This window comes from Gopherus evgoodei, chromosome 5 (genome assembly GCF_007399415.2).
Source record: "Gopherus evgoodei ecotype Sinaloan lineage chromosome 5, rGopEvg1_v1.p, whole genome shotgun sequence".
NCBI classification, from domain to species: Eukaryota; Metazoa; Chordata; order Testudines; family Testudinidae; genus Gopherus; species Gopherus evgoodei.
Genome location: NC_044326.1, coordinates 57,642,733 through 57,657,952, shown reverse-complemented (window position 1 = coordinate 57,657,952; position 15,220 = coordinate 57,642,733). Strand labels below are relative to the sequence as shown.

General features: G+C 37.2%; 1 protein-coding gene across 5 annotated transcripts in view; it reads right to left on the bottom strand.

Annotated features, from left to right (window-relative positions):
• The window catches only part of MICU3 (mitochondrial calcium uptake family member 3), a 114,644-nt gene that overhangs the window by 31,054 nt on the left and 68,370 nt on the right, over nt 1-15,220 (bottom strand). For 4 of the 5 annotated variants that reach the window (XM_030565632.1, XM_030565634.1, XM_030565633.1 and 1 more), the window contains 3 exons: nt 12,745-12,840; nt 5,718-5,818; nt 3,449-3,620 (listed from right to left, as the gene is read on the bottom strand). In XM_030565632.1, coding sequence (XP_030421492.1) covers nt 3,449-3,620; nt 5,718-5,818; nt 12,745-12,840 — 369 coding nt within the window. The remainder of the gene's footprint in view (nt 1-3,448; nt 3,621-5,717; nt 5,819-12,744; nt 12,841-15,220) is intronic. The other variant, XM_030565636.1, reaches the window with a different exon arrangement.

Genomic DNA, 15,220 nt, shown 5'->3' with positions numbered 1-15,220 from the left:
AAGAGAAGATAATTGTATTTGTCAAGTCAAATACCTCTTTCCCCAGTCCCTTAACCCTCTTATGAGGGAAAGGTCCCAGCAATGGGCTGGGACAGAGGAGGGCTAACAACAGATCTCCCCAAATGTATGTGGAAATGATTAAGGAATGAACGATGACATGCACTGTGAGAGTTAGTTCCCAGATAAGTTAATATAGTTGTGCGTATTTAAACTGCATCCCTCACATCTTGTCATTCTCTTTGTGTGGCCAGGATCACATAAAGTGCATATACTCCACAATTTTTGCATTAATGCCAATAAAAATAAATAGTGTGATCTCTGCACAATACAACTTTCACTGAAATCAACTGCAGTTCCAGATGCTCAGTATCTCTCAAGAGCAGGCCCACAACATTTGCTACAACAGCTCACCTTAAAGCTGGGGAAGGAGAAAGAGAGAGAGAGAAAGGAAAGAATTAAATTAAACTAAAAAAGGGAGCGGTCCTGGACATACAGAGTTGGATGTCTTTTTCTGTTCCTAAAATAATTTATTTGTAAAACTGAACATCTATAAAAGAGTAATAATCTAATTCTGCATATATTTTGACATGTGAAATGATCTAAATGGATTTCCCAGGTTCCTATTTAGTTTCCAGGTAAAAGTGAAAGTAAATGTATTCATTTCACTAGGCACATTATATTTTTAGCACAACAAAGTGGATTGTGACATGAATGTGGCAGTTAAAAAGCCAAACTTCCTTTAAGCGCTGCTATTTGTAGTGTAATTAAAACAGCCAGTCTAAATGAATCAGTATTTGGCACCTAGTTAGCAAAAGTAAAACATCTTGTAAGCGGGCAGCATGCCAGCCAAATGTGTCAACATAAGTGTAGTCAGCCAAATGATCATCACATTGTTTTATGGTCTTCTGCATATAGAAAGTCACAAAAAGACTAACCGTGCCAATTGTGAATATAGTAGCATAACAGTCTAGAGCCATTTCTTTGAAAACTGAGTTCTTAGTTTTGCTTTACTGTTGGAGAATTTAATAATAATCAAACATTCTGTTTTTGCAATAGTGAAGACCTAATATGTCTTATTTTTGCATTATAATCAGTCATAAAGGTTAATATTTTTAAAAGGACCTAATGACTTAGACACCCAAGTTCCATTTTCAAAAGTCTGCAGAGTATCTGTAAGCCCTATTCTAAGGAGTTACTTTAGCTACAGTTGCGAGTGTATATTTTTAGAATCACTAGTATGTAACTGTAGAAAACTGAGATGTAGAATAGCATACTGCATTTAGAATTATGGGAATTATATGAAGGGACATGGAATCTCTAAAACTAACACGTACGTAAGCTCTCATTTAGATGACAAAGCTTACTACTCAGCAAAGAAAACATATCAGGGACATGTGAGCTGACAAGGTAGTTTCCCTGGCTGATGGTTCTGTTACAGAGCACAGCTAAGAGAAAGGAGGGAGACTACTAAGTTGAAGACTTTTGCCACCAAACCAGTGACATGGAGAAGTGAGATACTGAACTTCAATGAGTATTTCTTATGTATAAATCAATACAAATACAAATCTTTTCTTTTAAATTAAACTGTCACCTTAGACAGTTATATACATGTTTATCTCTATATCCATGATTGTGTGCCATTATTTTCCACTACCTATGTGTTATATATATTATTGTGGCTATTAAAAATAAAGAATTTTAACAACAAACTTCTGTTTTTCCAAACAAGCCTTCTCCCATATACATAAGGTTTGATTTCAACAACAAAATACATCTGGCTGCCACACAGCAAAAAAATCCATAACATACTGAAGCAAAAACCATTTACATGGCATTGCAAAGGCTTTCAAATAGTTAAAGCCATATGCACTTTTTGGCTCATATTTAGATCTGGGACCTCAGAGGACTAGTTTGTACCCTGAGTAAGGGGCAGTGAGACGTTGCATTGCCCTAGGAGCAGACCAGAGAATAAACTGTTTCTTGGAAAGTAACAATTTCTTCTCTGCTTCCCCTTGATCTGGGGAGTGAGTGAAATTCTTCATCCCTTTTTATGAAGCAGATTGTTCCTCCTGTGCCATGTACCAAGTCAGCTACTCTGGCAGGCAAGTGGGTGAGTGTGCAGAGCAAGGGCTCCTCATCCTTTCCACCCCAGGGAATAAGAGTGAGATTGGGAGGAGTAACAGATGAGTAACCTTACTTCCTTGTATAGCTGAGTAAGGGTTGTGACATCTCACCCAAAACAATTGCTGTGTCTCACATAAACTATAACAACATTCACAGAATACCAGGGTTGGGAAGGGACCTCAGGAGATCATCTAGTCCACCCTCGTGCTCAAAGCAGGACCAATCCCGAGACAGATTTTTGCCCCAGATCCCTAAATGGCTCTCTCAAGGATTGAACTCACAACCCTGGGTTTAGCAGGCCAATGCTCAAACCACTCATTTTTACATGCTTACTTAAGGCACCTGTTATAAATATAACTCCAGCATTACATTTAGAATTTTGTTTTAATTTTAATTTTTTAAATGTCCTAGCTATTTTATGATATTTTAATGGTTCAGACTAACAAATTAAGGTAATTGCCAAAGCATACTTAGTGCTTTTAGTTCCACAAGCGGAACTGTCAATACTATCAAAATGTGTAGCCATTTTAAACAAAGTCAGTCTGTTTGCAAGGACATATTATCCTGATCCTTCTATAAACACAAGTAGAAGAAATATATCCAAAACATCCCATGCTCTAAGGGGTACTTGTAACACAAGCTCTATTGATTTGCACTGATGCATTCAGCTACCACTAGATTTTTCTATTGCTCAGATACACTACTGAGAACACATTTGCTGCTAAATAATGAAGGATTAACTACCTAAAGTTCTTTATTGTTCTTAGTTCACAAATTCTTTGAATATATCTCTTCAGCCACTGATAAGAAACACTCACTCATCAATGGCTATCTACAAATGACCCACTATTAAGACTATTCTAGAACTAGATAAAGAGTGTCAATATTGTTTTTGAAAAGGTGATATTCAGGTGGCAGCAAAGAGAAAAATTCAGAAAAAATTTGATTTTTCACTAAAGCTGAAACGCCTCAATATCAGGAAATTTCATTTCCTTACAGCACTAGCATATTGTTGTTTAAACTGAAGATTTAATATAGTCTTAAGCCAGTGTCTTTAAACACCTCAAAAATAATTACTGGATAATTCCCCTGACATGGTTCCTTATTATTTAACGTTACACATTTTACAAATTAAATCCTGTGTCATTCAGTGTGGATTTTGTAAAACTGAAGATGCAAAGTAGATGATCAAAGATACTTAAGGTGAAATCCTGGTGCCACTGAAGTCTGACAAAACTCCCATTGACTTCAATGTCACTAGGATTCATCCTTAGGATTTTCGGGTTTTATCTGCTGTGCATCACTGTAGTATCTGAGCACCTACCTTTTCTTCAGGGATCCTGCAATGTACATTTTCCAGGTAACTTGATGTATTTTCCACATTTGTATATCTCAAAAGAATATGAGCAAAGTCTTCCTCACTGATGGTGTTCATCCCGTTAGAATAAGAAAGGAATTCTATTTCTAGAACTTCGGTTTGTAGGTTATCCATAAATCTAAAGCACAAATAGTACAAAAAGTACTTTGCATTTTTACAACTCCTTTCATCCAGAGATCTCAAAGCACTTCATAAACTCAGTAATTAAACCTCATAAAACTCATTTTTAGGTAGGTAAGCACATAAAAAGTAAGCACTGGTAGTACTGGTGTAGAAGCAGAAGCCAAACTTTCTACTTGTTTGAATCTGGTAGAAACATATTTTTTCTTAGTTTGATCAATGGTGCAATTTTTCTGTGGCACAGCTATACTTAGTAATGTTCTTTTAAGTGCCACTAGAATCAGTTTTCACCTACACTCGTAATAGGTAATAATTATGGTACCTGTTGTAACAATTTGGAGAATCTGTCTGTACAGATTCTCTCTGAAATTGTAAACTCTGAGAATGTATCTTTACCAAACTACAGGCTCCATTTGGAATATGAGGTTTTTCATTGTTGTCCTGCTACCTCCATGTTGGACTGAAATTCCAACAAGGTAGTGGTACAGGGTTGACAACAGAAGGCTGTTAAATCTGGATGGCCAGCCACTGAAATTTAATTGCTCCAGAGAAAAACTGGATCCCTACCAGGAGAAATCATTTATCAGAGAAAAGGTCACCTAACAATGAAGTCACCCGGTAAGGGTCTTGGATCACCTGTGTAGGCTAATTCAGGAGTCACCTGACAGAAGGACTGGCAAGTTATAACTGGCGAGACTTAATCTATTTGCTCTCTCTCTCTGGCCATTTTTCACCATCTTAAAGATGTGCTAAGCTGCTGTAAGGAACCGTTAAGGCAGGAAGAGTGGGGACCTTGCTTCTCTGAACATAGATGTTCCCCCTAAGAAAGAGTGAGCTAGAGTGAGGGGAAATGAGTGTAAGATTTATTATTTCTTGTACGGATCTGTGTATTTCTTGTCTAATTAAATAAAGAACATTAATGTGTTAGAACTTGCTCAGAGTCTGCCTGTCTGTTGTTATACGCTATATTTACTACATAATCAGAAAGAATTAACCTGTAACCCTGAAGGCTCACCCCCATGGTGCGATTCTGGAGACCAAGTGTCTCAGGCACAGGCGCTGACTTTTGTTTTTGCCAGAGGGTGCCTTCTGGTTTCACTGTGCGCCGTATACGTGCTCTTGCCACCTACTGGTAACTTGTGGGTGCTGAGCACCCCTCTTTTTTTTTTTTTTTTGGTGGGTGCTTGAGCCCTGGAGCATGCATGGAATCAGTGTCTATGCCATGTGTTTAAGCTACTGGAGTATCTTGGGGGTCAGTGCTGGACCTGAGGGCCTAGGCAGGTGGACTGAGGGTTTCCATCAAGGGATAACCGACAGAGTCAATGTTCAGGAAATGTACCAGAGACACCAAGGGAAGCAACAGTGCTTCAGTCTGCTAAGATCCAGGGAAGCTTAAAATATCCAGATATCCAGATGGTTGGATTCCCTAGTTTGTGAGAGGTCATAAGGGAGCAGGCAATGGAATCTGTGAAAACCTGTGTGGTATCTTTTGGCAATTTTTTACTTTTAAATTATAACCACTGTATGACCATAGCAGAAGAGATAGATGTGAAGACAAATCTCTGACCCAAAGAGGTTACAATCTAAACAAAAAATGTAACAAGCAGTAAGATGGGAAGAAGACAAAAAACACAATTTAAGGGCTGCATCTCCTGCAGCCCAGTACAGCCAAATACACAATGACACAGGAGTGGGCATTAATTCCGTACTAGGGAGGGGCAAGAATACCATCTACTGGACCACAAAAACTACTTTCTATAGCACAGCATTTCTCTGAGTCAACATATGTAGCTAATGACCTTCTCTAATTGATTAGCTTACAAAATCTGATGATAATAGGGGAATGTTTATTTGGCCTTTATTAAAACCAAACCAAAACAACTTAACAAATTTTGAATTCTGCGTATTGTCTTAAAACTTTCTTCATCCTTGTTTTAAATCTTTTCAGCAGAAAAGATAAAGCTAAAGAAATGTCTGATAAAAAAAGATGCTTATAAAGAATTATCTTCTTTAACTAGATATATTATGTATATAATTATTTACTAACAGATATGGAGGGCATTGTTTATACAGAAAGTATAAAATCAAAGCTCACCTATAAAAATCATCAAAGTTTAGCTCAGCCTTTCCCTTCTTGCCAAAAAAATGCACAAGCAGTGTGGTATCAGATAGCAAACTTGAGATGTCATCGGCACGCTTAAAAACCATTAGAATAAGACAATTAGTTAAGGCTTTAATTGTTTTACAAAAGCTTTATCAAATAAATCATTTTATAGTCAATATTTAGAGGGGAAAAAAGAGAAATGCATTATGCAGCAAATACTTAAGATATGAATTCATGCATCCTATGTTTATAATGTTAGAAAGGTAACTATAGTATTCAAATCAGTGATGTTATTTTAGTTATCATACACTTTCCATATAAAACATTCACTTGTTAATTGCAATTAGTACAAGATCACACCAAAAAAACCCCAATGTGTTAGTGGAAAATATCATGAGGAAAAAGGCATGAAAAATAAAACCAGAAACTTTAGGGAAAAATGGACTAGAAAGTAAGATAGGACCATGTATTTTTACACATATATATCTCTAATTAGTTTTCCCAAGCTGCACTTTCCATAGATGCAATTCTGCAATTACATGAAAATAAAACATTGCTATGAGTGTGTGTTTTCAAACCCTCTCTAATGGTGTACTTTGTACTGGAGCCACTGGGAGCAAGAATAGCCCATGGTGTGAGGTCTCAATAGCAGACAGCAACTTTATAATATGCAAATGATATATATGGTCATAATTGCCTCATGATATAAAAAAAGAGTCATCTTGTGAGTCATAGGAATGAGGGAATAGTGAAGACAACTAGTATTACCACTCATATTACTCATTGACATGTCATTGATATTATAAGAGAGAACCCTCATTAGAATACAGAGATTATGTATCATTCCACATTTTTTATATAACTAGTATTTGTTGCATTTACCTGTGTATGTGTGTGTTCATTTTTCTCTTTCATAAAGACCCTCTTGTTATAATGAAAGAGTATTTTAAGAACTGGATATAACGAATCAGTAGAATGAGGCCCTGATCCTTCAACGTATTCAATATGGGCAGTGTTTCCTTGAAATCACTGGGGCTCTGTATGAGATCTGCCGGCAGAACACAGCTTCCAGGATCAGGGCATAAGAGGTTTTTTTGAAACCTCGGTCACCCTCTGAAGAAGTTAAGTGATTTATAAGAAATTTAGGAACAACCCTTAAATGAAGCAATCAGGCCACACATCTTGAGTGGTATTGCTTTAGTTCTATTCCAATTTATTGGACTTGATACAGGACTTAATGAAAATCTCCAGAGAAAATCTTCAGATAACTAAATTTCCTTTCTCCAGAAACAAGTGTCCTCAAAAGATATCTATTCTTAGAAATAACACATCCCCAGTAAAGGCTGTTCAGAGTAGTAATTTGTGAGAATGTTGCTATTGACTTCTTCGGGAGCAGCACTGGGCCAAATGTCTGAACAAGATTTTGAAAGTGTAAAATGTTAAATAGCACTATGCTTAGAAACAGGAATGCTGATCATGTGTACGAATAATCTTACCTTGAAATGCACATATATGCCCTGATAAATTCCAGTAAAGACAAATACCAGATGCCCCTTTTATTTTTATGAAATGTATATAATAATAGCCATAGAGGCAGGGTATAACCAATCTGCTGAAATAAAGCAAGGCATGGAGATTAGGAAACCAGTCAGATTTTCTGGATAAATAACAATAAAATGAATGGAAGGAAGTGAATATGCTATGTCACAATGGCTACTTATTTAGAAAAAGTTTAAATACTAGACTACATTTTTTTAAAGACGTTATCAGCAATAACAATTAAATGGAAACATAAAGGGCTCGCCCTATCCTATCTGAGGGAATGAGAAAAGAAGAGGTTGGATATGATAATCATCAAAGGAGCTATTATTTAAGAAGTTCTAAATATACATAAAGACTTGAGAGATCAACAAGGAAAGAGATACAGCTGTTTTTCTTATGTAAAATGCACACGGTGATTTGGAAATGCCAAGAGAATGTAAAGATGTAGGAGTTAAAATTGCTAATTATGAATATAGGGCCTAGTTTGATTGGATTTGTCAATGAAAGAAAAAAATATTTACCAAAGGATGGCAAGGATGGGAAAATCACAAGTATTTCAGAGTTGGTTTATTAAAATTTTTGCAGCAGAAGCTGATCCTCAGTTGGCATAAACTGGCGTAGGTCTACTGAAGCTAAGACCTGGCCCTAAAACTACACATTCTAAGAATAACCTATGAGTCAGCATCACTGACACTATTCAGATATGTGAATCTTGGTTCACTATGAAGAGACAAACTGCAATAGCAAAATAACATTAAAATGCATTTACTCAGCTGCATGGCGTATTGATAACAAAAATTATTTAATCTCCACACTGTCCAAATCCTTTATGATATACTGTATTCAAGTTTGAATGTTTTCAAAGTTTACCTATTTCATTATGAAAATTAATGTTTCATATGTACTAGTAGTACTTATGAATCACTGAAGAGAAGATACTGAAGAACAAAAAAGGAAGAACAAGTAGTAACAACAAAAAACCCTTTCCTTTCATCATACAAGAACTAAAGGAATAGGAGAGATACCTTTAGTAGTTTAATAAAATCTGTTTAGGATTTTCAAGTTTATATTTCACAAACTCTATCTATTCTCCTCTTTATTCCTGTATTCTTCTCCAGGGAGAAATATGATGGCATAATATGTAGAAAGACATTTTATATCCTTCAATTAAGATAGCTTTACTCCTGAAATGAACTGATTAACTGGAGAACAATAATCACTGGCTATTTGTCCTTTAATACTCTGTTGTCCTTCACTACAGGACATAATGCACTGAAATAGAGATACCTTGATTTTCTACATCTTTTAAACAATTAACCTTCTAAGTACTTTCAAACAGTTTCCCTCAAGCACACTGAACAGATATCAGACTGCAAGTTCGTTTTTCATCCTGTAAATTTTTTTAATAGCCTTGTTAGATTCAGGTTGCATTAATCTATATCTACAGAACTGTGAGTATTAGCATATTAGTTAAAAAACAAAAAAACCAAACTACAAGTCTTTCTACTATTTCTACTTGGTCAGTCTCACTGAATGGAAAACAAATAAAAAACCCTCAATATGCTTTTACAGAGTCTCGAGTCACTGAAAACTATATCAATGTCCTTTGTGTCTTAAAAGCATTATATAACTTAAGTCTCATAAGGGGTGAGCCTAAAATAATGGCTTTATCCCTTTGATGTTATTGTTCAAAGTAAAATGAATTCTGTTTTATAATAGGAAACAAAGCAACAAAAGAACAATTTATTTTCAAGTAATAAGATATCAAAATCTATTCTGATCTAATTAATTTAAAATCTTTTCAATGAGAATGTTTGACTTATCTGTCTTTGTTAAGAGATATTTTACACTCGTTCTAAGATACCTAATATAAACAGAAGCATAAAGACAGACAACACATATCAGGCATATAACTAGGAAATAGGAGTTCTATTTGCAGCTTTTCAATGAATTTTAAATCCATGGATAAAGTCTTATTAGTCCTCTGTGCCTCTACTTCCCCATCCTTAAAATGGGGATAATTACATGTATTCATCTTTGTAAAGAGACTTCAGATCCTTGAATGAAAGGAAATATGGCCTTCTATGATGAGATAACTGGCTCTGTTGATATGGGGAATGCAGTGGACGTGATATATTTTGACTTTAGCAAAGCTTTTGATACAATATTCTTGCCAGCAAGTTAATGAAGTATGAATTGGATGAATGGACTATAAGGTGGATACAAAGCTGGCTAGATCGTCGAGATCAACATCTGGTTGGTAGCCAGTATCAAGCGGAGTGCCCCAAGGTTGGTCCTGGGGCTGGTTTTGTTTAACATCTTCATTAATGATCTAGATTGAGGGTGGGCAAACTACAGCCTGTTGGCCACAACAAGCCCACCAGTCGATTTAATGTGGCCCTCGACTCCTGCTGGGGAGTGGGACCTGGGGCTTGTCCCACTCCCACGCTCCAGCTGGGGAGCAGGGTCAGGGGCCGCTCCATGCACGCGTGCCGTGACTCCCAGAAGCAGCGGCATGTCCCCCCTCTAGTTCCTATGTTTAGGGGCAGCCACAGGGCTCCGCGTGCTGCCCTGTCTGCAGACGCCACCCCCGCAGCTCCCACTAGCCAGGAACTGCAGCCAATGAGAGTTGCAGGGGCGGCGCCTGAGGATGGAGCAGCATGCAGAGCCGCCTGGCCGCACCTCCGCGTAGGAGTGGGACATGCTGCTGTTTCCGGGATCTGCTTGAGGTAAGCGCCACCCAAGCCTGCACCCCTGCCCCTCTCCTGCCCCTGGGAACCCCTCAGTCACAGCCCGGAGCACCCTCCTACATCCCAAATTCCTCATCTCCAGCCCCACCCCAGAGCCTGCATCTCCAGCCAGAACCCTCACAACCCCTGCAGCCTAACCCCCTGCCCCAGCCCGAAACCTCCTCCCACACCCTGAACTATTTTCTGGCCCCACTCCAGAACCCGCACCCCCAGCAAGAGCCTTCACCACCTCCTTGTTGCCAAGAAGACTAACAGCATATTGGGCTGCATTAGTATGAGCATTGCCAGTAGATCCAGGGAAGTGATTATTCCCCTCTATTCAGCACTCGTGAGGCCACATCTGAAGTATTGTGTCCAGTTTTGTGGGTCTCCCCTCCAACTACAGAAAGGATGTGGATAAATTGGAGAGAGTCCAGCGGAGGGCAACAAAAATGATCAGGGGGCTGGGGCACATAACTTATGAGGAGAGGCTGAGGGAACTGGGCTTATTGAGTCTGCAGAAGAGATGAGTGAGGGGGGATTTGACAGCAACCTTCAACTACCTGAAGGAGGTTTCCAAAGAGGATGGAGCTAGGCTGTTCTCAGTGGTATCAGATGACAGAACAAGCAGCAATGGTCTCAAGTTGCAGTGGGGGAAGTCTAGGTTGGGTATTAGGAAAAACTTTTTCACTAGGAGAGTGGTGAAGCACTGGAATGGGTTACCAAGGTAGGTGGCGAAATCTCTATCCTTGGAGGTTTTTAAGGCCCAGCTTCACAAAGCCCTGGCTGGGATGATTTAGTTGGTGTTGGTCCTGCTTTGAGTTGGGGTTGGACTAGATGACCTCCTGAGGTCTCTTCCAACCCTAATCTTCTATGATTCTATGATCCAAAATCACTGATGTCAATGGGAGTCTTCTACAGCGAGTACAAAATACGTATGTTATATTCTATGTTGATAAAGACATCTCTCCACAGTACTATATTTTTCAAATGCTCTAGCAACTTCAGTAATTTCCAGTATCCACTCAGAATGAATCCACAAGCTGAGCTCAGCAGCATTCAACTCCACTGACCTATTGGGAGTGGGCTGTAGAACTACATAGCTTCACTTATTCCTCTCAGAAAGATACCAGAGAGTCAGGATGGGCAACTTCTCTTCCTGAAGAGACCTCTTTTGTGGAGTCTGAACAAATCTTTTCTAGCGTCCTTTTCAGTCTATACTAACACTCGAAGAAGTTGTAAGACAGCGCAGACTCCTATGTCACCTCACTTTATGTCACTTTTTCAGCACAAAAGTCCATGATATCATCCAGATGTTAAGAGAGTCTGTGAGAGATAAGGATATGGACGAAAGCTAGCAAGCTCAAGCTTGAAACAAGCAAGACAGATGCAATTCTAATGAGTAGTGGGAAATACTCTGAGAAGCTAACGGATATTCAATTTGTATTCAGTGATTTGCATGTTAGCTGAGAGGGTTTATGAAAATGTTCATGGAAGAATTGAACAAATGCCAAAACTAGATGCTGGTAAGTTTTAATGATTGCAGTCTACAGATGTCAGTGTAATGCACCTTTAATGACGTGCCTAACTGCCTACTGGACAGGTTCACACTAAAAAGGCTTCTAAAGAATAGTAATCTTAAAATATTGTACATCTAAGTGTTAATTTTGCTCATGTAAGCCCAACAGGTGTAAAGACAATCTGTCTCCAGCTTTGCCATACTTCAAGCTAATCCAGCTGACTGGAGATACCCTCAATATGGGAGAATCCTCAGCTGACATAAGACTGGTAAAGCAGCTTCTCTGATTCCCTCATTACTGTCCCTGTTGTGATTTGCATGGCTTGAGATAGAGGTGTTACTGGGGAGCTGCTACAGGTGGCCAATGCTTGGGGCCATGACCAGCCTGACCCAATGTACAGCAACCTCCTTTACACTGTAGCTGGGCACAGAAATGCCAGTTTGGAGAATCTGGCCTTTAGCCACTCTTTTAAATTATCAATACAAAGACATATACACATTCTTTTTATTCAACTTTTTGAATGAATAGATAATGAAATAAGCTTTTTATTTTTATTATAATTTAGATACCTGCATACATTCATTTTTGATGGAATAGAGATATTGCTAGTCATTCACAATGATCATGCAATAGCTAAAGACTGAGATTAATGTATTAAATTGTTTTAACTGCCTGAAACATCACTCTTTTCAATACAATAAATTAAAAAGAATCTTTAGCAAAGGCATACATAATATTGCTGACCATGACCTTCTGTAAAATAAACTTGGCTAATCTATGTTTTAAAGCAAGTTAAAGGCCTGAACCTGCAAAGTCTTAGATACCTCATGAGAGATGCTGAGTGCTCTCTACTCTCATTAAAGTCATCACCTCACAGGATCAAGCCCTAAATGAAAAAGAGTTCCTAACTTCAGTTATGTAGAAATCAGAGTTTTTTAAAATTAGTATTAGATAAATATCCTAACATCAAGGCTATAGTGATAGGACTTGATCTTCCAAATCTTGCAAAAGAGAATGCTAGCTGACTAGAAATGACAACTTCAAGTAATGCCACTGTATTCAGCCACATTAATTTCTTATGACAACTTTCCATAAACACTGTTTTTAAAAGAACTATTTTAAAAAGAAAGGAAATAAGATCCACAACAATGGGGAAAACACTAAAATAGAAAAGGAAATAAATAAAACGGCAATTTGTTCATGGACCAGACAGAGGTTTTATTATACCTCTGCAAGGTCCGAAAAGAGAGCTTGGCTTGTGCTACGTCTCAATGTATCCCAATAGCTTCTGGGGACAAGGTCCTTTCCATCTGTCTTAAGTACCTGTAGAAGTTTCAAGAAGCACAACTGTTTGAAAACCACACAACAATCATAAAGAACAACAGCTTATACACTTTAAAATCTTTTCTAACTAATCTTCAAAAAGAAGAAAACAGCACGAGTTTACCTTTGGGTTTTTTCTCCTGCACAAAGAAAAGTATTATATCGCACTCCTTGTAAACCCGAGGCATTTTCAAAAGGGTAATAGTATCAATATCTATTTCCTTATTAGTCATAATGTGGGCTTTACAAAACTTAAGCGATTAATGCAAAACAAATTACCTAGATTAAAAAAATAGTCGCAATTAATCAGAGTTTTAATTGCACTGCTAAACAATAATAAAATACCAATTTAAATGTATTATAAATATTTTTTTATGTTTTTCTACATTTCAAATATATTGATTCCAATTACAACACAGAATACCTAATGTACCATGCTCACTTTATATTATTTTTAATGCAAATATTTGTACATTATAAATGATTTTAAAAAGTATTTTTCAATTCACCTCATACAAGCACTGTAATGCAATCTCTTTATAGTGAAAGTGCAACTTACAAATGTAGAATTACTTTTTCACATAACTGCACTCATAAAGAAAATAATGTAAAGATTTATTGCCTGGAAGTCCACTCAGTCCTATTTCTTGTTCAGCCAATGACTAAGACAAACAAGTTGTTTACATTTACACGAAATAATGCTACCAGCTTCTTATTTACAATATCATCTGAAAGTGAGAACAGGCATGTGCAGGGCACTGTTGTAGCTGGCGTTGCAAGGCATTTACATGCCAGATATGCTAAACATCTTCACGCTTTGACTTGTAGATTGTGCTTTTAAAAATATTTTTTACAGTGTAAATATCTGTAATTAAAAATAGTAATATAAAGTGAGCACTGTACACTTTGTATTCTGTGTTGTAACTGAAATCAATATATTTGAAAATGTAGAAAAACATCCACAAATATTTATAATAAATTTAAATTGGTATTCTATTGTTGTTTAGCAGTGCAATTAAACTGTGATTAATTGAGACTATTTTTTTTAATCTCACGATTATTTGCGATAATTTTTTTAATCATTTGATAGTCCTACTATAAACAGAAACATTCTGGAGTATATGTAAAAATGAAAATGTATTGGCAAGCTTGTATTATTAGTAATTTCATAATTTTGTCAACATATTAATATATAAACAGATTAGGCTGCTTGTGATAGGGAGCTTGTTTTCTGATTTATCAAAGCATGACATGCACCAATGGCACTATCTAAATAGTTACAAAAAATTTAATTTCAACAAAAGATCAATCCTCGTAGTGTTAAGGAAAATTGGAATCAAGTCCACTGAGACCAAGTTCTAGTTGCAGGATATACAGCAAGAAACCCTGATTGTGGGTGTCAAGTGATCAAATTTACCATGTGCTCTGTTTGAAAGAACTGTAAGCCATATCTTTTTGCCATGGAGGTTCTCTGCAACTATTTCAGAGGCCTGAGACACTTACACCTCTTACATTTTGCCCTCTTCTGCACTTTACAACCACCCTTAGAGGTCCAACATGACAGCTTCCATCTTTCTGGCTAAGGAGAACTAGATAAGGTGATCTTGGAGGCAGTCAAGGCTTCTTCTAACTTGGTTACTGTTATCACTGTTGAATGTTCTGTTGCACTTTCTCCCGTGCCCTTTCCCCCATTAGTCTAGGCCTGATTCCCTACCTTTGGTGCTCCCAACTCCTGTCAGTCTGGCAGAAGAGACAAAGACTGGGAACTGAATTCAATCTTCCAATTACAAGTGGAAAAAAAATCCTTACTTTTGTTTTTTAAAATCAGCATAAATTGTTGCTATTAAAGGTCTTACACTGTCATAAACTACAGAATAGTCTGCCCATACTGTACACTTCGCAGAATCCACTGGGATTCTTTTTAGGATTTTTAGCATATCTATAAAGCCACATAGATGTTGTGAGGAGTATTCTGCAGGGTTTTTTTTTTTTATTTTCCACACATTCAACGTCATATGTACTAAGGAAATTTAAACAGTTTAAAATTTAGAAAGGAGACCTTACAATTTATATTTTAGGAAAAATCTCTCTTGAAATATTACTCTCAATACTCTGTTAGCACAATATTTTCTCAGCTAACATATGCAGCTTCCACGGCACTCACTTTCCCAATCTAGCCAGTAGTAAAATAAGGTTACATGACTGAAGACATGCTCATAGGGCTGTCATTTAATTATTATTTGCCTGAAGATGAATCAAAAATCAGAAATGTATTCTGAAATATACTTTCTCTTAATAGTAAAGAGCAATAACAATGTTTTGACACCGAGCTAATGTGTCATCTTACTGAAAAAGAACAGAGAAAAAAATTCAGAGAGCT